Source organism: Cervus canadensis, chromosome 25 (assembly GCF_019320065.1).
Source record: "Cervus canadensis isolate Bull #8, Minnesota chromosome 25, ASM1932006v1, whole genome shotgun sequence".
NCBI lineage: Eukaryota > Metazoa > Chordata > Mammalia > Artiodactyla > Cervidae > Cervus > Cervus canadensis.
Genome location: NC_057410.1, coordinates 51,669,031 through 51,690,541, shown reverse-complemented (window position 1 = coordinate 51,690,541; position 21,511 = coordinate 51,669,031). Strand labels below are relative to the sequence as shown.

The following is a 21,511-nucleotide window of genomic DNA, read 5'->3' as shown; positions in this document are numbered from 1 at the left end:
AATGAAAACTTCCATAGCAAAAACTTTGGAAAATTTTCTACTTATTTATGTTAATTTACCAGTCTACTTCACAATTTTCCATTTAATAACTAAAGTACAAATTTACTATGTTTTAAAATATTAGTCCCACTACGTCACCATTACTATTTAACTCTGTAAAAATTTTTCCCTAAAGATGGATACCTTTAATCTTCTCAGTACTTAATTTTTTCACTTCTACCTCAAAGTTTTTAGTTTTTAGGCATTTGCTTTTGGCAAGGTAAAAAAAGATTAAACATATCACCAAAATATAAAAAATTATTTCAACATTATATATATGCAACTTGTATAATTTCAGAACTTTTACATACAAATGAACTCTGTCATCATGCTGTTTAAAATGAGAGAAGAATAAAAAGTATAGTACAGTTAGACTAATTAGGTAATCATTTCTGCAGTGTTAGTGCCCTAGAAAGATAAAAGCGCTTCCTTTTTTGGCTCATTCATCTTGTAGGAAGGCAGCTAGCAAAGTCCAGTTCTCTAATCCTGTATGCAATGCATACCAGACCCAGAGAAAAACAAGCACAGCTTTCCTTCCCACATGATCAGATTCCACTAAAAGATTTACTTCTGAGGCAGCAGCTAAAGAGATATGACTGTGAGGATTTTCACATTTTCATAAACAATTTCCATGTTCTCCCTCCCTGTAATTCTAATATCAAGAATCTCACAGGACTTATTTGTACTATTCATAACTATGGGTACTGTGGGTTTTTCAGCTCATGCTTTACAAACAAATGAGCTTTTTCATTTGTTCCTAATGACTTTGGTTTATACAAAGAGATCTTAAACTGTCCCCAGAGCAATCATTTTGCTAAAATGTTATTAGAACATCTTTACAAATTTAGCAATGAAAGGGGGTTCCGTTAACAATGGAAATCATTGGAAACCAAGGGCTGTTGGCAAGTTTAGTGCTCACCCATCTTGTTTTATTTTCAGTGATGAGTACAAGTAATTTTATGAACCAGATATTGATTCTGTAACTGGTAGGTGCGTAAGGAAGATAAGAAGCTGATGGGTTGGGAAGAAATGCTAGAAAAATCAGAGCAGTATTTTCTGGCTAATCCACTCTGTCCTTGCTCTTCTAAGGAGGCTTATGAATCTTAAAAAAGTGTACCTCCCAGTATCTGCTGATAGGGCCATTTCTTTCCTTAAGTGTGAGGATTTGTAGCTGACAACCTTGTGTTCCTGCTCAGTCGTGTCTGACTCTTTTGCAACCCCATTGACTGTAGCCTGCCAGGCTCCTCTCTCTGTGGGATTTTCCAGGCAAGAATATTGATTGCAGGGTGTTGCCATTTCCTCTCTCAGGGGACCTTCCCAACCCAGCAGTTGAACCTGCATGCCCTGTGTCTCTTGCATTGCAGGCAGATTCTTTACCCCCTGAGCCATCAGGGAAGCCCCTCATAACTGAGACAAAGGGTTATTTTTCAATAGATCATCAACAGGCTCTAGATTATATATATAAATATATGAGGGCTTCATTTTCATCAACATCAAATTTGATGCATTTGCTATGCATAGGGAGGCAGCTGCTCATGAACCTGAAACTTGACCTGCAGGTTCTTGCAGAGCACATCCAAATTATGTGATCTGTCTCTTGGTTTGAGGCTGCCGCTTCAAAAACAGAATTTGCATGAAACTGAAGCCCATTATACAGAGTGAAGTAAGCCAGAAAGATAAACACCAATACAATATACTAACACATGTATATGGAATTTAGAAAGATGGTAATGATAACCCTATATGCAAGACAGAAAAAGAGACACAGATGTATAGAACAGACTTTTGGACTCTTTGGGAGAAGGCGAGGGTGGGATGATCTGAGAGAATAGCATTGAAACATGTATATTATCAAGTGTGAAACAGATCGCCAGTCCAGATTGGATGCATGAGACAAGTGCTCAGGCCTGGTGCACTGGGAAGACCCAGAGGGATGAGGTGGGGAGGGAGGTGGGAGTGGGGATCGGGATGGGGAACACACGTAAATCCATGGCTGATTCATGTCAATGTATGGCAAAAACCACTACAATATTGTAAAGTAATTAGCCTCCAACTAATAAAAATAAATGGAAAAAAAAAAAAAAACCAACATAGAAACCCCATGTGTGAAACCAGTAAAAGGAATAAATTACACGTCAAGAAAAAAAAAAAAAAACAACAACAGAATTTGCCCCTATTCTGGGCATCTTTGCTTTCAAAGGCCTCCTTTTCCCAGGACAACTTTTGTTAGATTCCTTCAGGATGATCGGTGTGTTGTTTCATCCAGCAGTTCCTTCCTGGTGTCCTTTCAAGATTCCTTCTCCTTGCTCTGTGTATGACTATACTGGTACACAACACCTCTATAAATGCACCCCCGGCCTATATCTTTTCAGTACCCAGAGGCTGAGTTTTAACAAGTGTCCCTTCGATTTTGGTGAACAGAATGGAAGCTTATTGTTGGAAAACCGTTCTGCTGGTGTTGAATATTTCTCAAAGATGACTGATCAAACTGTGGATTAAAGAAAAAATGAAAAAGAGAGGGTAGAAGTGACAGCTTCAACCAGTTCAGCATTAAGGGAATTATAGACTGGCTGCACTGGTATTACTTTGCTAGCCTATTCATTAGATCCAGGGTTTGGTGATTGTATCCTTTTAAGCGATATATATTTTTTTCTGTTTAAAAGTTTTTATTATTCTTACTTTCTATAAGATAGTGTTTTATTGAATAAGAAATATCAGCATTCAGTGACAATTACTGATTATTATTACTAACAGAAATCAGCATATTTTATTTTCATCATGATTAGCCATCTCTCAGCTGCTAGAAATAGGAAAGATTTTCATGTATAAGTTATCTTGGTTTTCAACTTACTTTATTGTTACACTGCAAAATATTCTCAGAAAAGTTTCCTCTCCTGCAAAATGAAGTTTATTATAATACAAATATCATGATATTATTGTATAGGCCAGATAAAATAAGATAGGTAACCTGGAATGCAGTATTGCATGAAAGTCTTATTTTCTATTTCTGATACCCCTTAAAGCCACTGTTTAGGACTTTGTACCAACCAGTCTATTTATTCATGTGTGTATGCATCTTACACTGTTCAACATCAGCCAGGAATAACCACTGAATTGCAAAACTATGGACTGTTGCTAAGGACTATAGTACATGACACAAATTATTTCTAAGGAACATAGTTTAATGTCTACTTTTTTCTCTTTCTTTCTTTTTTTTTTTTTTTTTTTGCCTTTTTTATATTTCTGTATGTCTTTCTGCTTGATATTGGAGACTGGTTTCCTAAGCAGTAACAAACCTCATTCAGTGGTCTCTATCCTTGAACTTTTTGGTATATTAATTGCTTAAGAATTTTAGAAAATAAGCTCTTACTGTTAGGTCTAATATTAGATCTAATATATATCAATCCTTGAGTTGATGATTTAAGTAGACATTTTATTGTTAATTCTGGCAAATTTTTATAGAAATCTGTTGGCCAAAATCATGACCGTAATACAGTATTATGCTCTACAGCCTGTAGTATTTGGAGGAAAAGATTCATCCACTTTTCTAGTTGTTGATTTAACATAAGACTAGATTTTTTTTTTCCTTCTTAGGGCAGTTAGTAAAGATGGACACATTTTTGCATCTACCAGGACTGACACACTCTTCAAAATGTGATAGTAATGTTTTCCTTAGTGTTTTCAGATGTGCTGTGTGCAAATGAAAAAGTTTTATACACTCAGTTGTTACTAACTCTTTGCGACCCCTTGGACTATAGCCTGCCAAGCTGCTCTGTCCATGGGATTCTCCAGGCAAGAATTCTGGAGTGGGTAACTCTTCCCTTCTCTAGGAGATCTTCCTGACCCAGGGATCAAACCCAGGTCTCTTGCAATGAAGGTGGATTCATTACCCACTGAGCCACCAGGGAAGCCCAAGCTGGGCATGAACAGAGCAGGGGGAATAAGGTTTCACCACCTTTAGGAATACTATTCTGGGGACTTTCTTCAAGGGATTCCAGGGCTGAGAGAGGTGTGAAACTCTTTACTGGCTTCTTCTGATAACTATACTTCTTTTGTTTCTTCAAAAGCAAACAGATCAAACAAATAAAATGCTTGCCTTCAAATACTACAAAGAAAGAAAAGCTTCGGTCAGCAAGACTAAAGTAACTTTTCTCCAAACAATTTAGTTATTGGTAGGAAGAGACAGAGTAATGTAGTTTTAGCCATTTCTGGAAACTGAATTTTGTATGATAGTACTAACAACTCTACACATTTGGTATCCTGATACACAATCTTTAATATCTTGATTATAGCCTACTTAGCTGCTTAACAAAAAAAAATGAAGATCACCTTTGTTGTTTTCAGTTACTAAATCATGTCTGACTCTTTGCTACCCCTTGGACGGCAGCACATCAGGCTTCCCTGTCCTTCACCATCTCCCAGAGTTTATTCAGACTCATGTCCAGTCAGTGATACCATGCAAAGATCTCCTCTATCGTCCCCATCTCCTCCTTCCCTCAGTCTTTCCCGTCATCTGGGTCTTTCCCAGTAAGTCTGGAGGCTAAAGGATTGGTGCTTCAGCTTCAGCATCAGTCCTTCCAATGAATACTCAGGGTTGATTTCCTTTAAGATTGATTGGTTTGATCTCCTTGCTGTCCAAGGGACTCCTAAAAGTCTCCAGCATCATAGTTTGAAAACATTCATTCTTTGGCCCTCAACCTTCTTTATGGTCCAACTCTCACACCCGTACATGGCTACTGGAAAAACCATAGTTTTGACTAGATGGTCCTTTTCCGGCAAAGTGATGATCAGCTTATTGGTAGTCATGCAGATGCTTCCTCCTGTTTTCTAATGCTCCTTTAACCAAAACAGTGTTTTGATCATCCAGGTCCTAAATATTTAAAAGAGATTTTCATCTTGTTATACAGAGAAAACATTTCTTATTATTAGTCACATTCAAATTATAAATGAGAAACTTTAATAATAGATTACTATTATATAAAGAGAAATGCATTTTTAACTTTTTAATGTATTGGAGTATTCTTTCAGACATATAAGTTTTTTTAAATGTGGGAAATATATAAAAATTTGAAAGAATAATATTGAGTAAAAGAATAATTGCCATGAAAGTACACATGAGAATTTATAGCTTATAAATAACCAAGATTAATTAAATTGACTAAGAGTTTCCCTCCATAACATTTAGTTTGAAGTAAATATCAAAATTTAGTTTATGTTTATAGCCACTTTTATAAAATAGGAAAAAGAGCTTTTTACGTTCTCAAATTTGCTACTTATGTTTTATTTATTACCTGTGTTAGTGATCTTCTAGCTTCCCAAATTTGGAGAGGTATTTGAGAATAATAATTTTAGAAAAATAATGTCTCAGAATTTAGGAGGTATTTGTTTCATCTTCATGCAGTACTTTCTTATCATTCTTGGGTCTAATAATTCTGACAGCATAAATCTATTTCTGTTGGTTGAAATATAAGACGCCTTGTTTGTAGTTCTTTAAACCTTTATGTTCTGACTCCTATAAAATAAAAAGTTAAAAAAAAAAAAACCCTTTATGTTCTGATTTTTGTCCATATACTTTCAAAAGTGGAAAAATTGCATTCAAGACTATCGTTAAATAAAATACATTATTTTATTCATTCAGTTGTGAATAGTTTGAATATTGTTACTATATGGTATTGTCTTTCAGGTAAATCTAATTAACAAAACCATCTTTTTAAAAAACTGACTGTAGTAAGGCAGCATTTGTCTTTATTTTCAATATTATGAAGCACTTAATTAACAGAAAACCACCATGGGTTGCTTCTTTAGAATACCACTAAATGTTAGAGACATCGTCTACTGTACAGGAGTTTCACTACTGGATGAGGATGTCTGGGAATTCATATGGATGAAATTCCACTCTACCACAGCTATTTCTGAAAAGAAAATATTATTGGAAGCCTTAACTTGCAGTGATGACAGGAATTTATTAAATAGGTGAGTCAATTAAATGTTTAAATTTGTATAATGAGAGTATTCTCTGTTAATCAAATTGTCCTGAACTTGTTTTTATTTCCTTAAATATATGCTAGTTACTCTAAAATAGATCTTTCTAGAGCTAAAGAAAATTGCCATATTAATATGATGAAAGCTTGTTGATTTGAAAGGTTTGTTTCTAACTGTTTTTATGTAAGATAATATTTCATTATAAAAATGAAGTATTTATTAAAAAGACTTTTTAAAGCAAATTTTCATCATTAAATCAGAATAATGATTTAACCACTTACAAGATTTTTTTCAGACATTGATTAATACATCAATTAAAATATTATGAGTTTGTTCTTCTTCCTTTTATCAACACAAAATTGTTCTATTGATAAATTTTTATTAGTAAAGTTTACATGGACTATTCTTTGAAGATTGTGATAACTTAAATCATATAATTTTGATAAGTAAAGAAAAGTTTGTTATTAAACTAAAAATTTCCCCACAATTCTATCCTTAAAGGCTTCTAAATCTATCACTGAATTCTGAGGTGGTTCTGGATCAAGATGCAATTGATGTGATAATCCATGTAGCTCGAAATCCACATGGCCGAGACCTTGCCTGGAAGTTTTTTAGAGATAAATGGAAGATATTAAATACCAGGTAAAAATAAGAGTTCAATCATTCTTACTGGAGTGAGTAAATCAAAGGTGATATCTGAGAGATAAAGACCCAACTTTTTGTGGTAGAAGCAAGATCCAGAAAATAGAATTAGATTTTGAAGTAGTCAGCCACTCCTGTGAAGCTCAGAATTAATTTAACAGTTCTATAACATTATTCATTTATTAAGATTGATAACCATAATTATGTATGGAAATGTGCAGAGTGAAAAGGTTTAGCATTGCAGCTTTCCTGGAAAATCTATCAAACTGTCTTAGGTTGAGGAAATTGTATCATTAAAATCCTATATCCTGAGTGTGTTGTAGAAAAAATGATTTATGAATCATAGAATGGTATTAGAACAAGAAATGGAGAAGGCAATGGCAACCCACTCCAGTATTCTTGCCTGGAGAAGCCCAGGGACAAAGGAACATAGTGGGCTACAGTCTGTGGGGTTGCAAGAGTTGGACACAACTTAGCGACTAAACTACTACTGCTAAAATTCACATTGGAGAAGGAAATGACAACCCACTCCAGTATTCTTGCCTCTGGAGAATTCCATGGACAGAGGAGCCTGGTGGGCTGCAGTCCATGGGGTCACAGAAACTTGGACATGACTGAGTGACTAACACGCACACACACACACACACACACACAGAACAAGAAAACTTTAATTGCTTCTATAGAATTGTGTAAATATTTAAAAAATAGAAATATCATGAGACATCTGAAGTAAAGTCATGATATACAGGAGGAATGGCTGAGTCACTGTACAATTCTAGATGCAGTAGAATTTATTCCTGAGCCGTCTTGCTTCATGTTGAGAATTCTTCAGCCTCAGTTTTAGAAAATATTTCATTATGTATTTAAATATATTATAATAAATGTTAATGTATTACTCCGATAATCTCTATGGTATTTTAAAATTAAATTTATTATACAGCATGGAAATGCTGCATGTTCTCAAACTTAAATGTTCCCAGACATTTAGCATACCCACTGTTCTATCTCTTAAAAGCTGGCATATAAACTTTATTTTTTAGAAGTACACTGTTATTGGTTGACCTTGTATAATGAGTTCAGTTTGAATGTATTTTTAATAATAAAATATATTTCTATCTGTAGATATTTCATTGTTAGAAAGCACTAATATTCCTAGATGGCACATTGTTTTTCTTTTTCTTGTATTTTCAGCTCAGAAATTAGAATGATTTACACTTGCTTTGCTGTCATGCATAGTATAAGGAATAGTCAGGCACAAGATGGAATTAATATATATGTACAAGCATTTGACTTTAAAGAGTAACAAATATCTACCAATACAGAGTCTCTTTAGGGAGTGGTTTTGTAAATCAGAGTTCAGTATAATGCCTATATAGTTTATAGTCCCTATCTAAAATATTCAGTTCCTGATATGTCTGTTTTGTTTCACTGAAAGTACATCATCTCTAACCAAAAGGTAGAAAGATAGAGATAACATTAGAACCACCTCAGTCTAATGACCTCTTTGTTTAATTAGCTGGACATCAATATTAGCTACAACTCTGAAGAGGGAGGAAGAGGCACTTGGGAACTCAACTTTATGCTCAGTTTTTCTGTAAACCTAAGACTGCTGTCAAACTAAAGTTAATTTTTTAAAAAAGTAGAAAGGTGAAGTTTCAGCATTTCTACAGATAGAGCTGTGTTTATCTTGACAAATAGGATTGTCTTCTTCATCTTCCACTCCCTTGTCAATCTTGGAGCATCAGAGTTCATGAGGGAACAGTCCAAGGTTCTCCTTACCTCTTGCCCTGCAGGTTCTCCCTGGTTTGAGTTGCCATCTACTCTCACAGTTTGAATCACTCCCAGATCTACACCTATAGCTCAGATATTTCACCTAAGCTTCACTCTATGAGAGATGGTTTTTTGTTGAGATCCCCTACTGAGGTGTACCTGCAAAGCTAAACCACCATTTTCTATGTCTTCATTCTGTCAGTAAATATATGGCCATCCACCAATTGTTCAAGCTGGGCACCTGAAAATCTACATATAGTTCTCCTTTTTCTTTGACATATGTAAAAAGTAACATTTAGGCTTGAGGTCCTATCAGTTTAACAATTCCTAAATGTTTCTTGAATTCTTCCTCTCTTTCCTACTACCACTGCCTTAGTGAAGATTCTTATCCCTTGTTAGTACTCTTAATGACTGTCTCCTGTCTCTACTTACATATGCTGCCACACATATGCACACATGTATGCATGCGTGGACACACACACACCTACCACTGCCCTTTGTCCCAAGAATCTCTCTGAAAAGCAAAAATGACATTTCCTGCTGTAAACCCTTCAGTACTCTGTGCCATGTTGAATATCTAAACTCCTGTCTTGCTAACCCTTCTACCTCTTACTCTGCTATCCTCAGTCTCGCAGTTTATACCCTCAGTACCAAATGCATGTCGTTGTTGGCACACACCATGTTGTTTCACACCTCCTTGCCTTTGTGTATGTTGGTTCTCTGCCTAAAATTGCTTTCTTCCTTGATATTTGAAATTACTCCATATTCAATCCATCTGTCATCATCTCCTGGAAGCCTTTCTGGAGACCCCACAGCTAAAGAGAACTCTGAACAGTATATAATTTTATTTTCATCTCGTTTAACCATAATAACTGGGAGTGATCTGTTTACAATACTACATAGTATATAACCATCAAGGAAAGGACGGGCTGTTTTTCTTTTTCACATGACTGCAAGTATAAGCAAAAGACTCTTTGAAGAGGAATTGTCCCCTTTCCTGTACAGTTGGCTATTTTTGTAACCACATATTGATTACTAATGAATACTTATTTTATTATTGAATGTCTATTTTATTTTATTTAGCCAACTTTTCCCATGGATTCAATGTTAGAACTGAATCAGTTCCCATTTCAATGTTAGAATTATAGCAATTTATGACGGTCATATGGTTTAGCCTCCCTCTTTAGGCCAAGTAGTATTCCACTGTATACATGTACATCTTTATCCATTTATCTGTCAAAGGACATGTAGGTTGTTTCCATGTTTTGGCTCTTGTGAATACTGCTGCTATTGAAATCGGGGTACAGATATTTTTTTGAATTATAATTTTGGGGGGGATATATCACCAGGAATGGGATTGCTGGGTCATATGGTAATTCTCTTTTTAGTTTTCTGAGTAACCTCCATACTGTTTTCCATAGTGACTATAACAATTCCCACAAATAATGTAGCAGGATTCCCTTTTCTCCATACCTTCTCTGCATAGGTGCATGCTAAGTCACTTCAGTCATGTCCAATTCTTTGCAACCCTGTGGACCATAACCTGCTAGACTCCTCTAACCATGGGATTCTCCAGGCAAGAATACTGGAGTGGGTTGCCATGCCCTTCTCCAGATCTTCCCGACCCAGGGATTGAACCTGCATCTCTTATGTCTCCTACACTGGGGAGGTGAGGATTTCTTTTTACCATTGGTGCCACCTGGGAAGCTTTCCTGGTGGCTAAGATGGTAAAGAATCTGCCTGCAATGCGGGAGACCTGGGTTTGATCCCTGTCGAGAAGATCCCTTGATGAAGGAAATGGCTACCCACTCCAGAATTCTTACCTAGAGAATTCCGTGGACAGAGGAGCCTGGCGGGTACAGTCCTTTTGGTTGCAAAGAGTCAGGCACAAATGAGCAACTAACACCCTCTCTAGCATTTGTTATTTGTAGACTTTTTAATGATGACCATTCTGACCAGTATAAGGTGGAGAAATGTCATTATGATCTTCTGCACATTTTTCAATTAGGTTTTTTGTTTTTTTTATTGCTGAGTTGCTTGTGTATTTTAGAGGTTAAGCCCTTGTCTGTGATATCATTTGCCAATATAAGCACCCCCACCCCTCCTTTTACAGATGAGAAAACTAAGGCTCTAGAAACTAAATTACTTAAATTCCCACAGGTAAGGACAGCATTAGAAAGCCTCTTGTAATGATGGCTGGACTTTTGCTTTTAAAAATTCATAATCTTATCTTTAGTTTACTTTTTAAAAAATTGTCAACTTGTCTTTATGATAGCTCAGTATTAGTGTATAGAAATGCAACTGATTTCTGTGATTAATTTTGTATCCTTCTATTTTACTGAATTCATGTAGTCTAGTAATTTTGTGTGTATGTGTGTGTGTGTGTAGTTTATAGGGTTTTCCATATGGTATGATGTCATCTGCAAGCAGTGAAACTTTTACTTCTGCCTTTCCAGTTTGGATTCCTTTTATTTATGCTTCTTATCTGTTTGCTCTGGCCAGAACTTCCAACACTATGTTGAATAAAAGTTGTGAGAATGGTCATTCTTGTCTTGTTCCCAATCTTAGAGGAAATACTTTGATTTGTCACCATTCAATATGATATTAAATGTGGGCTTGCCATATATGACCTTTATTATGTTTATGTGCATTCTCACTAATCTGTTTAGGGTTTCTTATCATAAATGAACAGACAGTAAGTCATTCTTAGGTTCTTTATGTAGTTGTATTTTGGACATGTTCATAGGAGAAGATGAATTCAGGGTCTTTCTACTCAACCATCTTGATCCTGCCTCCAGTTTAGCCTAGTGTACTGTTTGTTTTTTTTCCAAAGAGTATGATATCCTGTGATAGGTACCCTTAGCACAGTAGGCACAAATTAGTAAAAGGAGAAATCTTTTCAACTTGCTGATACATAGTATTCTTACCTTAGGTCACAAGTCAAATAATTAGGCTTGTGGTACAAAGATTGTAAAATTCAAAGGAAAAATTCAGTGTTTTATTTTAATGCTCATATGAAAAATTGCTAATCTTTTGGGAGCATTTTTAAGAAATTTGGCTTAGTTTCTAGGAATGAAATACAAAATAATGCCAACATCAGTTTTGATTTACCAGACCAAAAGACCTCTGTGACTTATGGATAATTCCAAAAGTTGGTTCTGCAGTCGTGGAATCCTTCTTTGGTGGAATCCTTCTTATTCACAGTGACCCAGTTTGCTTTAAAATTAAAAGTTTTAAAATACTTTTTCTTCAGGCCTCATATTGTAAATATAATAGTAATTCCTAATTATAATATCATAGGACTCCCTTTTTAAAAATTTATTATAATGTAGATCTCTTTGAAACTCTGTGAGCCAAATCAGGATGCACTTGATGACATCCCATAGCCACAGCTCTTTGCACCCCTCCACTCCCTAGGGAAATGGCCTTGAATAGCATTAAGAGATGGAATGGAGCTCATGAGAAGGATTCTAAAATATCTATGTAGTAGTATTTCCTAAATTATTGACTGTTTTAACATTGACTTTTTTTTTAATCTTTCAAGGTATGGAGAAGCATTATTTATGAATTCCAAACTTATCAGTGGTGTTACAGAATTTCTTAATACTGAAGGTGAACTGAAAGAGGTAAATATTTTAAGATGAGTGTAATGTTTTTCTTTTGTAAACTTATGAAATTATAGATAGACTTCAACCATTTCTTTCCAATAAATTCACACTCATTCCTTTAAAGTACACACACACACACACACACGTATACATGCACACATACACACATTCATGCTAAAGACTTTACTTCAGTCATTATTTGCAAAAATGTTTCTAACATATTAAACAGTAAATATTAAGCCTGTGAAAGGTGCTTGAATGTAATGATTCTCAAAATGTTGTTTGTTGTTGTATAGTCACTAAGTCATGATCGACTCTTTGTGACCCATGGACTATAACCCACCAGGATCCTGTGTCCATGGGATTTCCCAGGCAAGCATACTGGAGTGGGTTGCCATTTCCTTCTCCAGGGGATCTTCCCTACAGGGATCAAAACTGGGTCTCCTGAATTGCAGGCAAATTCTTTTCCACTGTCCACTGGGGAAGCCTCAGTGATTCTCAAAATAGGAGGCTCCAAATATACTCTAGAAATCTTCCCAATCAGCTGCTCCACATTTGACTCTGTGAGCCCAGGTTAGGATCCTTGGAACATTAAAACTATCCTGTCACAATGACTCAGCATTCGGATCTGCAGGACTAAGATTGCTGTTGAGGTACAGACCTTGAGTCTCATTGCTTTCTGGTCAGGTCTATACAAAGAATGATAATTGGATAAGATAATAATAAGGAATAAATTCATACATTTGGAAGTAACTATATCTGACAACATAAATTAGGATTAATAGTTTGTTTAAAATTATGCCTAATACTGTCACAAGTGAATTTCATTAATGAAACTGAACTTATTTTTTTTAAGGACTAAAGTCCAGTTTGCAGAATATCTAACATTTTCTTTTTTCTCTGGTTTACATCTCTGGAATTTAAACCAGCTGGCTTTGTGACCATTAATTCACATCTCTAATAGAAAGGGATGTGAGATTGGCGGTGGGTAACTAGGTAAGAGGAAGGAGTAAAATATTTCACTGATTAAAATGAATTGTACTTCAAACATTTATCACTTTTTAGCCTCTCCTCACCCTATAATTATAAAATATAGCTGAGGTGTACCATTGAGAATCACGGTTTCTTCAGTTTTCACTGACAGAAAGCCTGATGCTATGATTCAGGCTAATCCCATTGAGCAAGGTTCCCCCAGAAGCATCAGCCTTCCTCCGTCCTTAATATCTCCTAATATTGCCCAATTTTGTATGATCATCTTCCCTGCACCAACTTGGATTCTTTCACACCATGAGCTAAGCTAAGTCTCTGATTGTAATAACTTGAAATTCTATTTTTATCCCTGCTTTGTGTGTTCCCAGCCCTGAAAGATTTGGATTTGAAAGCTCCAGTACATGTTTTGCTATATTTTTTATTAGGAACCTAAAAGAGAAGGAATTCTTTCATGTCCAAAGGAAGCAAAAAGAAAGAACAGTTAAGCTAATGGCTTTGTGTATTTAAATGAAGTAGTTTTAATTCTTTGATTTTGCATTCAATAATCTGGGAATGAAAGACTCAGTTAGCGACAACTTGCGCAGCCACTGAAGTGAACACAGAAGTGAAAAATCTCTCCTCTCCTCCCTTCTCCCCGTCTTCATTTTGGCTCCCTTTCCGCTCCTGGCTTCCTCTTCCGTTGTGTCTCTCCTGTTCTCCCTCCCTCTTCTCCTGTTCTCCAGCACTTTCATTTCCTCTTGCTTTGGTGATAACCCAACCCATGGAAAAACATGTTTTAAATGGACATTTAAATAATTTTATCATATGATGGCCATTTTGCTTTACATATTTCACTTACATATTTAATGTTTTACACTTGATTTAATTGCCATGTGAAATGTTCCAAGATACCCCTGTAATAAAATGTGTCATCTGGAAACTGAAACTCAACTGTGGCTTTTATTCCATTATCTGCAAAGCAGCTAACTTCACAACACAAGCTCTCCATAGCCTGAGAGATGACTCCCTTCAGCACACAGCTACTTGCACTGACTTTCTAGTTTACCAACTGCAGCCTGAGGCTTTTCCACTCTTGTGTTATCTAATCATTGACTATAAGACCCCTGCTGTTGTTGGGTGGGAGGGGGGATAATTTGTATTGCTGATAACCACCTTTCATAAATAAGAAGACACTTACAGTGTTCTGTGGTCCTTCCCCAAAATGCCATTCTAGAACCTGAAGCTGGCCATTTATTTTTAATTACACAGCTTTAGCAATTTGAACACTATTTCCCCATGAAACAGTACATCATTTCCTTAATTTTAAACTAACGGAAGTACAACCTCATGGACTCTCAGAGGCCCTTGCCGTTTTTCATACTGATGTTCATTCAGCCATCCTCTCCAGCACTCTTTGTTTTTTCTTTGTCTGTTTGTTTTGCCTTATACCCAACATTGTTGTGAAAGAAGACAGCTCCTGTGCATCACGGGCATCCCATTTACAGTTTTAATGTTGAAAATATAAACCTCATAAACAGGCAATAGCTAATTCGACTCACTTAGATAGTTAGATAGTTACTAAGAGTATATTATGTGTTGCACATTACAAATTATTTTGTGAGTTTTAGGGTCTAGTGTACCCTATGTTAAGAATTTTTTCAAATACTGAAATGTTTTTAAATAGATAAATTAACAAACATGTCTAGAAATTTTATGCAAAGAAGAACAGGAAACACAAACAACTCTGACATCTTACTAAATGCTGTTTTATATAAATGTCTAAACTTGGAACATTTTCAAATAAAAGTATACGATGGCATAAATATTTAGGAAGTGCAATGATAAAAACTAATAGCAGCAGAACATCTACTGAAGAACTGCCAAAATAAGCAAAATGGAATGCCAAATGCCTTGCTTCTACCCCATGCCCTTGGTAGTGAGGCAGGATCTGGAAGGTGCTATGATCCTGCCTGAGGACCCATCACGTGGCTGCTTTGACCACATGTTCACCAGAAGAGTTGGGGAGGAGTATGGGGCATAAGATCAGTTTATGCCAACTATGCAAAGGGGCCATCTGTGTTCTGATGAATCAGCTAATCTACATATCAGTCACATCATGCTCTCCAAGCTCACAAAGGAAGTATTTAGAGCACCTAAATAGTGATTTAAGAAATGAATCTCTAGAGACACTCCAGTTACATTTTCTACTAAGAATTCTCTTGCAGGATAATCCTACCTACTGTGTTTATGTCAATAACACATTCATAGTCAACCTCACAGTTTGCCTTTGAGATAGACAGGAGTTTTCCTTCATGTATTCAGGCTGGCTTACTATCTTATCAAAAGGCCAAGAGCTTACTCCCCAGAGTCAGAGTTGCCAAAAGGTCATTTATTACTATCTGGAGTATTCATTGACTGCCTAGGAAAATATGTAATAATGTGGAACATAGTTTAAAAGAAGTAGATGTAATTTTTTTCCTGATTGACATATTATGTAAATAAAGCCACCATAATGAACAGATATAATATACACTGTAATGTGCATATTTTGTAATAAATTAAAACACAAAATTCAAAGCATACATCAAAATGTACTATTTGTTGCTTTAGGAATATGGACTGAATGAATCTGAATGTAAATATATAAATTCAAATGAATTATTAGATAAATTAGTTAAGTTTAAAAATATGATTCAAATGCTGTCATTAGACTTCTTTTTATCTATGTGTACATGTCACAGGTATATTTTGAAGGTATCAATAAATTTCAGTCCCTTCCCTTCATCCTCTTTCTTTTGTATGTGTCATGTGTCAGATAAGTTTTAAGGACAGCAACAATAAATCTTTGTTACACATTGAATAGTTTTCATGTTTGTTATTAAAAGATAGTGATTTTCAAGTCTTACAGAGAATATAGCTCTGAGATATGATAATTCATTTCTGATGCTGCAAGGTACCTGGCTTCATAGGAAAGTAGAGGATAAACTTTGAAAAAAAATGTATCATATAATCAAAGTAATATTGTCATAAACAAACCAAGCTACCCCTGAATCAATTTCTAGATTAATTCAGAAAGGTATAATTATTAATAACTCCATTTTAAATGACCCCCTATCCCCCCCCCCCCCACATCCCTCTATCCCCGAGTCAATCTTGATGACATTTCTCTCCTGGTATATTCTCCACGTGGCGCCCATCATGTGATGAATCTCACCTTATCCTAATTATACAATATAAACACTTCTGTGTTACAAGTGGATTTTTCACATTTGTCTATTAACCTTGCATTCATTGGTGGTTGCCACTTTATTAAGACATATGAAACAGAAAAACTGCTAGTATCTAATCTTGAAATAAAATCCCTGTGCATTCCTGAAGTGTGTGTACTCTCTAGAGAAAATCTTATACCCATAAAATTATGACAAATCATTTTAAAATTTTAACATTCTAATTAAAGCTCAAATTCTCTAGCTAAATGAATCAACATCCTTCTTCATTCTTTCTAAAACTAGTTACTCAGGTGATCCAGTGTCATTTATCATCCAGTACTCATAGCATCATTATTTTTTTTTCCGTTACTCAATAATTTTGGTATTCTTTTGCCAGCAAAGATAGTGTCAAATACTCATACTACTTATTTAGAGAAGATGAATGATTTTCTCCCTGTGGACAAAAAGTTAACTTTAATGCGTGTATTCAATGTTAAGGCTATTTAGTACATTAGATAACACATGGTCACCAGGCTTCCCTAGTGGCTCAGACAGTGAAGAATCTGCCTGCAATGCAGGAGACCAGATTCAATCCTTGGGTTGGGAGGATCCCCTGGAGAAGGGAACGGCAGTCCACTCCAATTATGTATATTGACAATATAAAAAATAGACCAGAAAGAATAAGGGAGGGGTTGCAGACATCAGGTAACAGATAGCCCACTGTATTCATCTGTGACAGAGCTGGCACTTCCCGTGACAGAGCTGATGGGTTTCTGAACAGGACTGTGGCAGCTGAGGTGGAGCAGAGGGAATGCCCTTGAGAAAGATTAGGAGATAGAAATTCCAGAATGTAGCCACTATTAAGTGTGGTGGCTACAAGATGGAGAAAACTTTCCAATAATAAATAGGTTGCTGTGCTGAATGTTCTCTGCCAATAAGCCCAACCCAGAGCACATGGGGACTTCCCTGGTGACTCAGCGGTAAAGGATCTGCCTGCAACAGGAGACCGGGTTCGATCCCTGGGTCGGGAGGATCCCATGGAAAAGGGAATGGCAACCCATTCCAGTATTCTTGCCTGGAGAATTCCATGAACAGAGGAGCCTGGCAGGTTACAGTCCATGGGATCGTAAAGAGTCGGACACGACTGAATGACTAACACTACTACTAGTACATTAGATATGCTTTGTTATTAGAACTAGTTTCTGCCACTACCTCATCAGCCCATTATGAAAGATGAATTCAATATTTATGAAACAAGATGCTAAACTTGGAGTTATTTAGGCTTCCCTGGTGGCTCAGATGGTAATCTACCTGCAACACAGGAGACCCAGGTTCAGTCCCTGCATGAGGAAGATCCCTGGAGAAGGGAATGGCAACCCACTCCAGTATTCTTGCCTGGAGAATCCCATGGACAGAGGAGCCTGGTGGGCTATAGTCATTGAGGTCGCAAAGAATCGGACACAGCTGAGCAACTACACTTTAAACTGTTATGTCATTCTTTTTTTTTTTTCCCTTTCAGTTCCAAAAGAAATTACATTACACCTAATGGACAAAATCTGTTTCATTGCATTTCATCACTAAGCTCATTCTGCATAGAAGATATACCTACTTAGCTCACTCCACATATTGAATACACATTCTGTAGTGACTGTGACACTATTTTTCAAATAGATTCTTGTTTATATGTGTTGGACACGGGCTCATTTTAAGACATGAATTTATGATTTTTTACACTTTATTTTTTATTGAAACATAGTAAAATATTGTATTATTTTCAGGTATACTGTATATACCTGTATATATTTGACATTTGCATACATTATGAAACAATCCCCATGATAAGTGTAGTAACCGTCTGCCCCCATACAAAGTTATTAGAACATTATTGACCATGTAACTTATGCTGTCTGTTTACCATTCTAACATTTCTGTTTCCAGCTAAAGAACTTCATGAAGAGCTATGACGGAGTAGCTGCTGCCTCTTTCTCAAGAGCTGTGGAAACTGTTGAAGCCAATGTACGCTGGAAAATGCTTTATCAGGATGAGCTTTTCCAGTGGTTAGGAAAAGCTCTGAGGCATTAATATGTGTCTCTTATAAACAGTTCAACTCAGAATTTTGTGAGAAGACCTGCTTTGGAGTGAGGAATATGGCCAGATTTTCAGTGTTAACATGTGGGAGGAAATTTTTTTTTTTAAATTTTAGGAAATTTTTTTGTTTTATTCATTCTGTTTTGTTTCTCTACTGGGTGTCCTCTTAAGAAACTCTTGCAAGTGGATCTAGCCATGACTGCTTCTGCTGTACATTCCTCGCCGTACAGGACCAAATGTGATAGTGGTGCATGTTGACGTTGCAGTCAGTACGGAAAACATATTCAGAAAATGTGCATGGTTGTATGGTCCTGCCTGTGTTCCAGCATGCTTATTTAAAATGTCCAATGTTGTATGTGAATCTATGTTACATCTGGGATGGGCATTATACAAAAGCACAAAGATTATCTATGACAATCAGTGTTGCAACAAAAGAAAAACTAAAGCAGGGAGTTATCGTTGTAGTCCTGGGCAATGTGAGAGGTGAAATCACCCTTTGATTGGTGTCATGTACTTCAGCGCTTGGATTGTCTTGCAATGATTATTGTGTTACTAACTCATTTTCTTTGAGTTAAAGCTGTGTATATGTTTTTAAAAAGGCATATAGATACTGTGTGCATAGGTACATGTGCATAGGGAAGCCCAATATGTATATAGTATGCTGTACACTGTACTTGTGCAAAAACTTCACCTCAAAGAAAATTTATCTCTTTTTATAAACTTATGCAAACTTTGAAAATGCTTCAAAGAATTTATCTCAGTACTATCCTTCCTGACAATGTCCTGATAAATTTCTCACCTGTTATAGATTTTTTTCATCTATTTCCCGAATAGTCTATTCTACTACATAAAAATGAACTAAAAAATATTTTACGTACAGACACTCTTCTAATTTTCCTAAGTGGCAGCCTCATCTCATAAATATAGATTCTGTCATCACTTTAGGCAAACTTCCTCATGGATAAATAGTTGTACACACTTAATGCTTATCAGTGCTGAGAAAGTGTTTCTCTGTCATCTTGTTTGTTTTCCCACTTTTTTCACGTTGGGTGGGTCTAGAGAGTGAAACACTCTCTCCATGTATTGATCTTTGGGTCTGTGTGAATCTAATCCCCCATCAAGCAACCCTACTTCAGGTGGATTTTTAATGATCTTTGATGCCAGTTGTTCCATCCATTATGATAAGTTTCTTTTCTTGAGCAAAGCACATCCTTTGGCATTGACGACTCTGTTCTGACTGGGAGTTTTGAGTAGTCTTTCCCCGATTGTGTATATTATGTAACACAAGTGTTTTTAAATGCACTCTCACCCAGTAGGCCAGCTCTCCAAGCACTGCTTAGATGCTCAAAAATGAACATGTTTTAAGTTTACCATTATGAAATGCCAATACAACTAATCACACATAAGCCAAATATTTGTGGACCACTTTATGTTTTCCTGAGGTTTTTCCACTTCTCCAAATCTTCTTGCAAATCATTGAAAGAAATATTTTCTAGCTCCAATAGTCACTGAACACTGGGGAGAGGAAAGTAGGCATTTTAGAAACCGGAGCCATACATTTATTATAAGTTTGTAACAAAGAGGAACAATCCATAGAACAAGTATCATCTAAAGTTGAAATTGATCTTTTTAGCAATTAATTGCTATTACTCATATCTATTTTTTTCAGCACTTCAATTAATATATGAATTTTAAATACTCTATGTGTTGTTAATAAGACATACTATTGCTTAATATAAAATCTAAAAGTCATTCCATCTATCTGAAGTGATGAAATTTAACTAGTACATATCACATGTATGTGAAATCTTTAAGGGGTAAGTTCTGAAACATAACAATTATAAATATCACTGTCATGCAGGCTCAAAATATGTACTATATCACCACTGGATTCATTTTGATAGAAAAGATAAAAAATTAGAGGTGGCTGTCTTGTTTTGTGTCGTGAATTACTGAAAATTCTTGGTAGTTGTGCCATTCTTTTGAGTGAAATCACCCTTTCCAGCTTTGAGTTACAAGGGGTTTTATAGTTCTGTTTTCCTCTGCACTGTTAATAATTTTTATCCTCTTTCAGTATTTTAGTGGCCTTGAACAAATGGTTTAGCTACAATGTCAAATCTTAAGTGTATAATTATGTGCAATGTTCAATACCTCATACTTGTTCAACAGTATAGTGATATCAATGGCATTGAGATGGAATTTTTGTTCTACATATTTTTCAATAATTTATCCTTTCCAGTGTTGAAGATTATATGAAGCTTTAACCTTTTTTAGTTGTTTAAATGAGTAATATTTTCAAAATAATAAAATGACCAATGATATCTCTTGGAATATTCTGTAAAATGTAGTCATAAAATTCTATTTTCTACATAGAGTTTTTATCTTTTTTCTCTCTGTTGTCTGTCTTATAAATCATATATATATATATATATATAAATACATATATATATATATATATATATACATGAAATAGAAAATTGTTAAAAGAGTTCAACATCTAGGCTTAAAACTTTACTGTGCCAATGTATGTATGACAGTAAAACTTGGTTGAAATTAGAAAGGACTAAAAGTTTACCATCCTAAGTATTAAATGTCTCTAGGTAACCTGTAAATAAAAAGTTTTCCCCATTTTTACACCTTTTCCCTTAAAATGCTCTTACAATTGTTGTATTTTTTTTACACATACAAGCACAACCTCTAAGGCTATTATCTACAGTATTAAGTTGATTCTTCAGTTTCAATAACATGCATTTTACCTGGAATTTAAACTCACTTTGGTTTACATTATTTCTAGGAAAATTAAATCATATGACTGAGATTTCTGTGATAGTGCAATTTACAAATATAACAGTAAAACTTACAAGGCTATTAAGATTATACCCTATTTTATAACTGGGGGCTTCCTAGGTGGCACTAGTAAAGGATCTGCCTGCCAGTGCAGGAGGCACAAGAGACCCGGGTTTGATCCCTGGGCCGGGAAGATCCCCTGGAGGCAGAAATGGCAACCCACTCCAGTATTCTTACCTGGAAAATCCCATGGACAGAGGAGCTTGGTGGGCTACAGTAAACGGGGTTGCAAAGACTTGGACACAACTGAGCACACATGCATGCACAATAAATTGCACTTCATTTTCAATGCAATATACAGATTCATTTGACTCTTTTCAAAAACATAATAAATTATATTAGCCATAATAGTCTGAT

General features: G+C 35.7%; 1 protein-coding gene across 1 annotated transcript in view; it reads left to right on the top strand.

Moving 5' to 3' along the window:
* The window catches only part of TRHDE (thyrotropin releasing hormone degrading enzyme), a 427,468-nt gene extending 406,698 nt beyond the window's left edge, over positions 1-20,770 (top strand). The window contains exons 16-19 of the mRNA XM_043447137.1: positions 5,845-6,012; positions 6,523-6,663; positions 11,978-12,059; positions 18,158-20,770. Of these exons, the coding sequence (XP_043303072.1) occupies positions 5,845-6,012; positions 6,523-6,663; positions 11,978-12,059; positions 18,158-18,301 (535 nt within the window). The 3' untranslated portion in view covers positions 18,302-20,770. The remainder of the gene's footprint in view (positions 1-5,844; positions 6,013-6,522; positions 6,664-11,977; positions 12,060-18,157) is intronic.
* The last annotated feature ends 741 nt before the right edge of the window (positions 20,771-21,511 follow it).